Genomic DNA, 9762 nt, shown 5'->3' on the forward strand with positions numbered 1-9762 from the left:
TTCCAAATATCATAACCTATAAAATAAACTGTTTTAACTACTTACTTATCACAGTTCCAGTAATATTACCATCTTATGAATCTAATTTAATTCGTTCCCAAAGGTATTTCCTCGACTTTACAGTATGAAACAGGCTAAAATAGATTTTACTTTATCAATTTTTGTGTTTTAACAACAAAAATCTAAAGTAGATTTACCAATATACACTGCCAATTTTCTTTCTGGTAATAAAATCACACTGATTTTTTGAAACTATACCGAATTTAACTAACATTAACGCTTTATACCGAAAAACGAGTTTATTGTTTTTATTTTACAAAAATTCGGAAAACCATCATTCTTCATTGACTTTTTCACTATCTGCCATCTATGGGAAAATTCAAAGACAGAGTTCAAATATTTTTAACTTTAAAACAGTTTTAACAATTAAACTGTATTGATTTAAAATAAAAAGCTATTTTAGTGAAAAAAGATCTAAGTATTTTTTAGAATATCAGAAACAGTCTTTTAATTTAAATAAATTCAATATTATGTTATGAATGCATTATGCTTCTGATATCAACGAAAAGATGGCGCCAGTATATAAAAAAAATCTAAAGTTTTATTAGTTGCCTAACTTTGTTAGCTATTTTAAATTAGTTTGATACTGATTATTAAAAAAAATATATTACAGGATGATGCTCTATGTTGGCATCAGTTTTTTAAAAAAATATGCTGAATATAGTAGTGTATTAAGAACAATTCAAAAAAAAGATGTATAAATAAAAGAAGTTTATTTTAAAATAATTATGTTTATACAAAGGCACGATATTGTAACATCACTTTTTCAATACAAGGTGTTCCAAATTCGATCGATATTTGGCTGTTTATAGTTTTCAAAAACGACATTTTGTTGGTCCTAAAATAACACAACTTGAACCATAATTGGATCTTTTTAGAATCTTTTATATTATATTAGTTTGCGATATTCCAATAGTCGCATTCGAATTTGAGACACCCTAGCTGTACATATACCTAAATAAAAATAACTATAATATAACCATGCAGCAATTTCTTAAGTACATATACATTTCAAGCATTAAGAATATTTATATAAAATATAATACACAAAATAAATTTAAAACAAATAATAATTACAGAAACATAAAAGTACTCACAGGTTGAAATCCTGGAAAATAAAATTTTGACTATAACTTCTTAATAATATACGAATGAATGTCTCAATAAAATACACATAGTAATTAAACCGTTTAAAAATTTAGTAGCATTTTAGTTAAGAAGTCTTTCTCTGTTTGTTTTTAGCTATTTTTTAGCCTACTCATCATTTTTGGATAGATTAATCGTCGGTAAGTTTTACATTCCAGTGCCGTAGTGAGTGCCACCAGCTCTGAGTAACTCATTTTCAAGATTTTCTAAGGTGAAGTCAGCAATATTCTCAGTTTGAAGCTCTACCGCAAAATTCTGCAAAAAAAAAGAAATTCTATACTCACCAACATGTTAAAATAAACATGTTAAACTTCAATATATTTTGTTCTAATGAGCCGATTTTGACGATTTTTTAAGCAAATTGTGGCTTTTTAGAATCTTTTTAAAGCGGATGCTAAGTTTCCCATCGGGAGGAGGGTCCTCACAATAGGAATTGACCTCAAATCAAAGAAGGCAATAGAGAAAGAGAGATATATCTTTTATTATAGATTCGGAACACCGGTATCAGGTCTAAGGAGAGACAAAGTTAAGGGGGTGGAGAAAATGGAGACAGATCCTCCAGTCTCCACCTCACAGGTACCACAGCAGAAGAAAAGCTCCTTGACTGTCGGAAAAGCTCGGAGGGCCAAACCCCAACCGTGGAAGGGTGTATACCAGTGGCGTGCAGTACCATTTACAGTAGGGTAGGCAACAGAATCAAAAATATGAAAAAAAAACTAAAAAAACGTATGTATTACGTATATAAAATTTACTGTCTAACGTATTTTAACTTTAAACTCAAACAAAAGAAAATTCAAATAACAGCAAATAAATTTAATTATTTGTAGATGCAAAACGAATAATCTGTCTATTATTCAATCATTATTTCTTCCCGATAGGCGACTCAACGACTGGCGAATTAGCTAAAACAATAACCGTACACAATATTGCCAGATTGCCAATTGCCACTGCCTAATAGATTTTATGTACCAAAATGATTTTACAGTCAAATAATAGCTATTTATGTAACTAGTACCTAAAATGATGTTTTTTAGGACGAATCATTACTGTTTGCACGAGGCGTTAGCCGAGTCCGAAATAGTAGATGAGTCCTAAAAACATAATTTAGTACGTGTTACATACACTATTTTTGTCATACGCTTTACAGTTTTTTAGAACGCATATTTGCAAATTCTTTCCATATTTGAAATTATAATGTTTAAAAAAGTTGGTTTATAAATTCATATCTTAGTAACGAGTTTTGTTTATTTCATCGCATTTTGACATGTCATTCAAATTTGTCACAAAATCACACAAATTCATCAACAATTTAGATTTTAGTCCATAAAGGTTGCCATGACGACCTTTACGGCCTAGGCCGAAAAAGAAACATTTTACGGACTGAAATGAGTCCGTAAAATAGCTGTTTTTGGGAGCGTATGACAAAAAATAATAAATGAAATCATTTGGAAACAAATACAGAAGACAGACAAGCAAATTTCTAATTTGCTACATAATACAAATCTTTCTAAAACACAGTTATTTAAAATTGATCATATAAAATAACATGGACTGTTTCTTACATAGTTCTGTGATAACATCGGAACTGACAGTACCGCATCGGCGGGATCGAGACATCGGGTGCATCCGTGCTGCGGTAACGCACTGCTTTTGCTTGTCCATATCCATGTAATGTTAAGGTGCGTATTCATTATCCGAACGAACGAACGAACGAATGAAAGTGCGGTATATTTAGACGGGGACCGAACGCATGCGGCCGTTCGTTCGTTCGTTCGCTCGACCATCCGTTTCGAGTCGGTACATCAAAGGCGTTCGCCAACAAATGCCCCCGGTCTTCTCGTGCGGTCCTATCGTGCGGTCCCCGTCCATACCACTAGCGAACATTCGTTCGTTCGTTCGTTCGTGCGGATAATGAATACGCACCTTTAAGTTGCGGCCGTGCGTTCGATTTCGAATAATGGGATGCGTTTTTTAGGTAATAATAAGACGTTGAACAGGTGGCGTTTGTTTTGTATGATGTTTCCGGCTTTGCAACCGTAATAAACACAATACTAACTTACTATTTAGAAAAATAAAACAATGTAGGTCGCATTGTAGGATTTGTAGGTAGATATATAATGAAAATTGATCACCCAAGCAGCATTTGGACGTCGGGACAACGTTGTGTCACGCGACCAAACGTCGCTCGGGGCGCAACGTCGGCACAACCTCGTGCCAACCCTAGTCTGCACTAGTTTGGAGAATAATTTTTGGGTCGAAACGACGTTGGATACCGACATTGGCTAGAAGCCTAATTTAGTACAAACTGCAACGTTGTTTAAAATCCTAATTCACAGAAATACAAAACTAATATGGCGTCTAAGTCGCGTTTTATATTAAATTGGGATAATTATAGTAAAAATATTATTTTTACGATTTAGTTAGAGACATATGTCAGATGGCAGTGAAGGAAAACAAAAGAAAAGTATTTAAGTGTGGAGGATGTTTGAAGATCATAATTAGTGAAACGCTTTAACCGACTCTGTAACTCGATACCCAAGGCAAAAAAGTTAAACGCCAACAACTTTATTGATAAATGTATTGTTTCTACTTTGAAAAATACTAATGGGCCTTAAAATTAAAGAAGTTTTAAAAATTTTCTTGAATTTTTTTTTAGTAAAATGAAAATAATTTATTCGCAGTCGAAAAAATTGTTTCCGCGTGTTTTTTAGGGTCAAATATTTCAAGTTAATGGATTCAAAAAGCAGGAATTGCTATTTTAGGAACGAAATATTTTCTTATTTAACAACATGGCGGTTTTCACTTTGTTGTTTTGGAGATTAAGATGGAGTAGTTCGAGTAGTCGCATACTGGACTAATAAAGTCGCAGTTCGGCCTTAACAGGTAGTATACTAGTCGCAAGATTGCCTAATTTAGTCATCCTAGAATCTAGCTTGTGCCGCCCTCTATAATCTAAATAAACGAGGGAGTGGATAAACTATCGGTAATATATGTCGATATATATTTAAATTTAGTTTTTTATGTACCTTTCTTATGTCCCATTTTAATTAAGTTTTTTTTATAAAAAAAAAACAGCACTGAACTGTCTGACTGAACAGAACAATGAAGTGAAAATTTAAGATTTAAGGTTATGGTTCAATACAGTTGCAAAAAGGTAGTGACTCGACGTCCTACCAATGTAAGAATAAGGAAATCTAAACAACGTTGGAATTAGTAAAACAGACGACGTTTGCATAACGTTGGAATAGGTCCTGAAACTGACGTCGGAAAACTCTATATTGTCCAACATTGTAACTACGTTGTCCGAATCACCTAAAGATCACTTAAGCAAAAAAGGTTACAAGACAACGTTTCTTCGACGTCGCAGAAGCTTCTACTTTGCTGTAGTACTAGTCCAACGTTGTTTGTTTGGAAATGACAATTTCACAAATGAATATTAAAAATTACATTATTCATTGAATATTGAATCCGTAAGCAAGTTTGAAGAGAATTGGCTAGATTCATTATTATACCGTTTAATCGAAAAAAAAACGACGTCCAGTTGGCTTGTAAATTACGATCGATGACATTCCCCATATAATTCTACATATAAAATGACATAAAAACTATACAAAACGACATCGAAAAAAGACGGCGTCAGCGATGGCTATGAAATGAAGATCGCTGTCATTTTATATGTAAAATTATATGGGGAATGTCGTCGATCGTCATTTACAAGCCAAGTGGACGTCGTTTTTTTTTCGACCATACGGTATAATAATGAATCTATCCATTACCCTTCACACTTGCGTACGGATTCAATGAATAATGTAATTTTTAATATTTGTTACCTTCAATCATAAGAATATTTTATTTTTAAGAATTTCCGAATTTATTCACAAAAAAATAAAACAATTCTAGAAGCTTTGTGTTATTTTATTTCTTTTTAAATTTTTATTAATTACTCACTGAGACTATTATTATACACTTAAATTAGCAAATTTTTTGAAAGAATATTTAAAAAAATATATGTATGTAGTAACAAGTAGCCCACCACAAGTTTGTCCACCCCCAACAAATCTTGGCAGGTAAATTTAAGTTTTATATTACTATACATACAGATTTTTTATCACTAGAATTTTTCATTTTTTTATAGTTTACAATTATTTAACATATTTGATAACAATACTTTATACATTTTTTTACATGTAAAATATATAAAAAAATGTTTATTGCAGAAATTGTATTTCTCTGATTATAATTCCCTACGCCACTGGTAAAATCCGGTCTGAGTAATAGCAATATTTATAGTTTCAAACATTAATTATAATACAGGATATTGAAAATACTACTTGGAATTATTAAAAATAGTTTGGTTTGGATGTGGTACAAGACATATTAAAAGCATTTTACATATTTTTACTGCTATAATGAAAAAAATTTACATTTTATGACCACATAACAAAAGTTGTGTATCGATTTTTACCTGTGAAATGTAATTCCAGCCGCGTTTTTCTCGCTTCAGCCTTTGCAGCCATACTCTGAACATCTCACCATACTAAACAACACAGTTTATAAATTTAAAACAAAACAGTTGTCACAAAAAACATAAAAATTCGCTCGGTGTCACCTCGAAATCTTGTCACCAAAGTATGGCCGCCGATCGAATTTTAGCCTATCCGATCACGGGAGAATCAAAGCGGGAGAATATGCGTGTTACCCGTCCCCTCTCTTTCCTTGTCTAAGGTATGATGAGTTATTCAAAGGTTATAACTGAAGGCAGGGAGACACAATAGATCTTTAAGCTAGCAGTGGTTACCCCCTCTCCCCTCCCACTCATTCTACAAGGTTTCCATCCGTCTATTATATGAGGAAAAACAAAATGTTATTATTGTTTTGGTAAAAAAACACCCTGTGGAATGGTTTTGCAAAGTAAGCAATTTAAAAATCTACTAGGTATCCTCAAGGTGCATCATTTTTTAATAGTTTGTTCTTTGATTCAACTGAATTAGCTTTATTTTTGTTAGAGATATTGTAGCTTTTCAAGATTAGCTTAAAAGCATGCGAGAATGCAAAAAATACATAATTAGTTCAGTGGAAAGGAATTTATCATGTCATCTATTAGATAATTAATTATTTAGTGTAAAAAATTTGTTCCATTATTGTTTATTTATGTTTTAAATCTGGCAACGATCGTATGCTGTATTAAGTAAGCATTTTTTGCAGTCTCATTATGATTCACAATAATCTCGCTGGAATTTAAGCCCTGTCACAATGTATTTCCAGACTTATATATTTTGCATAAACCCATTTATAAGAAATAACTGGCACATTTTTTTTAGTTTTTTTTATATGATGACTATAGTTTGTCCAACGAAAAGATAGGACATGACATAGAGTCAAGATAGGACATATGTGTCATTTTTGGTTAAACATACCACTGACGTACACTGTTTGAAATGTGGATGTATCTTCGGATGCTGAGGATAAGTTGGACCTCCAGAACAACAAACTGTGAAGTTTTAAACAGAATGAAAACTCGTGCACACCTCACAGGCACAATTAAAATCAAAAAGAAAAAGACTTCCTACCTTGGACACATAATGCGGCACTCAGAATATGAAGAATTACAGCTCATAATATAAGGAAAAATCGATGGAAAACGTCGCATAGGGAGGGAAAAGAAATCATGACTACGTAGCATAAGAGAATGGAGCTACACCGACGGAAACACCCTTATTCACCAAGCTTTGGACAGCGAGTCATATGCCATATTAATCGCCAACCTCAACAGAGAAGGCACCTAGTGTAAGCACCACTTTAAGTTGGTTTCAACTTGGACAGCGGAACGGTTCTTGTTCAGTCAGTGGAGTATTCGCTCCTTTTCTAGATAGATCGTTTGCTTTTTGATTACTTTCTACTTTCTATGCCTTGGTAGACTGACCCAGAATTTTCTTTGTCTAATTTGGTCAGCTTCTCTAGGCATTCTTTTAAGGCTGCTTGACTATCAGAAGACTTGCTACCTTCCTATACGCATCTTTCGATGGCGTATACAGATTTCTGCCTGTAGGATGCTGAGGTAGGTGCCCATTGATTTGGAGTATTTAGTTTTCGACCTAAATACTAAACTAACTACTAATAAGATTGGTAGATAAAAAGCAAGTTAATTTATCAAGAAGCAAAAAATGAATTTGAAGTCAGGATTTGGCACTCGGAGGACCTCTACTCCAAACGAGATCGGACCAACTGACCCCTCTTTATCATTACCACAAACCATTCGAGGTGAACAAAATGGATCGAGGAATGTGGACAGATATAACATTCCTTCAGGATGGATTAACCTGGTATACAGACGGGTCAAAGACCGCTGAAGGAACAAGAGCTGGAGTATTTGGGGAGGTCAGCTCATCAATATAGGCTCAGACAGTCAGGCGGCATTTGGGGCGCTTATGAGCCCAAAGGTATCGTCGAGACTCGTCTGGGAATGCCTGGGTGAACTGGGAGCTCTGGCACGAAGGAACCGAATTAAATTATACTGGGTGCCAGGCCACAGCGGCATCCAAGGCAACGAAAAAGCCGATGACCTAGCTAGGCAAGGATCATCGGCATTCTATCTTGGTCCAGAGCCAGAACTGGGAATACCCAAATGTATGGCCCGTAGTGCACTAAAACTCTGGATCAGGGAAAAGCAGAATGTCCATTGGAGAAAGAGACAGGGGCACAGGCACAGCAAGGTTTTTATCCAAGGACCTAGCTCTAAAACCGCACATGGCTGTCAAGTGTTACCTGAACAAGCTCAATCTGTATCAAGGAAGTCTTTGCTGCAGATCCTGAAACAGCGGAGTACATAATATGTCATTGCAAGGCTCTGGACCGCAAGCGACACTTTTTATTTGGGAAAGCTAAGCTAGAACCGGAGGAACTATGCTCCCCCATCCTATCAAGGACCTACATAAGCTAGTGCAGGGCACAGGGATAGGAGAATGGGTGCAGATATAGAAAATATAGTTTCCGGCAGAGGACGGCCCTTTGTTATTGAAAAAAAAGATTTGGCAGGCACTTGCAGATTAATTTTAAAATTAGGTTACTGTTTAGCTAAGTAAAGTATTAAAAGGTAAAACAGATTTCGGTACTGACTTTATTGAAACTTTTATACTTACAGATAGGATGTCCTTTATTAATGCTTTATCGGTGGACATCTTGGCCCGTTTCAAGGGACTTACTGAGGGTCCAACCCACGTGATAAACACGAATTTGGCCCGTTTGGACAGTTCATCTCCTGTTTGGAGCCTGAGGTAGCCGTAGGCGCGGTCTTCGTCTCCAAACTGGCTTTCAAAATCGGAAAAATTGACTCCTGTTTTGGCGGCTATGATTTTTGATCCGTCATGTGAAGCCAAATCTGTTTTTAAAGCCTATTTATTGCGTTTCAAACTTCTACGTGGCTGCAATAGTTAACCACGCTATATTGAGGTAAGTATTATGCAGAAGTTCGTTATAATATTGAGGGTGATGACGCATATTTTACGTAATTATGCTTTTAAATGGGGTGGCTTTGGTCTATCAATAAGAATAAGGAAGAGGGCAAAGACACCCCATATAAGCAACTAACTTTGCCCATCCAGTTTTTTACTTTTTTTATATATATATATATTTGTTTAATAAACAAAAAAGCGTATTATTGTTGTGTTGTCGTTATTACCACTTATAGCATAGACCATGCGCATTTGAGAAAATACAACAATTTTTGAAATAAACACGATTTAAAATTCAGAATTGGGCAAAGGCACCCCACTTGACGGTACTGACTTTATTGAAAGCGTTGGATAGACTGTTATACTTACAGATAGGATTTCCTTTATTAATGCTTTATCGGTGGACATCTTGGCCCGCTTCAAGGGGCTTACTGAGGGTCCAACCCACGTGATAAACACGAATTTGGCCCGTTTGGACAGTTCATCTCCTGTTTGGAGCCTGAGGTAGCCGTAGGCGCGGTCTTCGTCTCCAAACTGGCTTTCAAAATCGGAAAAATTGACTCCTGTTTTGGCGGCTATGATTTTTGATCCGTCATACTTAAACACAGCCCTGAATAAGAAAAGAACATATAATAACGTTTTTTCTATGACATGAAGGCATATTATATATCTTGAGACGGATATTCACGTATCCGTCATCCGTTGATACGATCTAGCTGCTGCTGTCCGTCAAGGGAGAAACTTAACATAAATTTTACTTTTCGCACGTTAAGGGATGTAAAAACTGTATTCTAATCTGTGTTCTAATCTTATTTTTTGTTGAGAAATTCGGGACATTTATGTAAAATAATTTAAAAAAAATATATGTAAATAAAACTATAAAACACATTAAACAAAACTGCAATATTAAAGGAAAATTCATTTAGTTTTGACTCATTCTCTGCAGTAAGTGCCGTATGTCACCAGATGGTCTTTTACAAGAGAAAACTTTTTTATAGTTAACTTTCTTTTTTTAAAAATGCATTCTTCATAAAAGTTTTTGCTTGTTCTAGAATGGTTATTTCCACTTACACTTTTTCAAATTTCTTTGCCGTTTCAGAAAAAA

At 34.7% G+C, this 9762-nt stretch overlaps 1 protein-coding gene across 1 annotated transcript in view; it reads right to left on the minus strand.

Moving 5' to 3' along the window:
• Positions 1-758: 758 nt before the first annotated feature.
• Positions 759-9762, minus strand: part of LOC115874421 (myb-like protein D) — a gene marked incomplete in the record, with an annotated part of 34098 nt that continues 25094 nt past the window's right edge. The window contains 2 exon segments of the mRNA XM_030889585.1: positions 759-1461; positions 9027-9267. Coding sequence (XP_030745445.1) covers positions 1354-1461; positions 9027-9267 — 349 coding nt within the window.

This window comes from Sitophilus oryzae, unplaced genomic scaffold (assembly GCF_002938485.1).
Source record: "Sitophilus oryzae breed Bouriz unplaced genomic scaffold, Soryzae_2.0 scaffold_127_pilon_pilon, whole genome shotgun sequence".
In the NCBI taxonomy this organism is placed as follows: Eukaryota; Metazoa; Arthropoda; class Insecta; order Coleoptera; family Curculionidae; genus Sitophilus; species Sitophilus oryzae.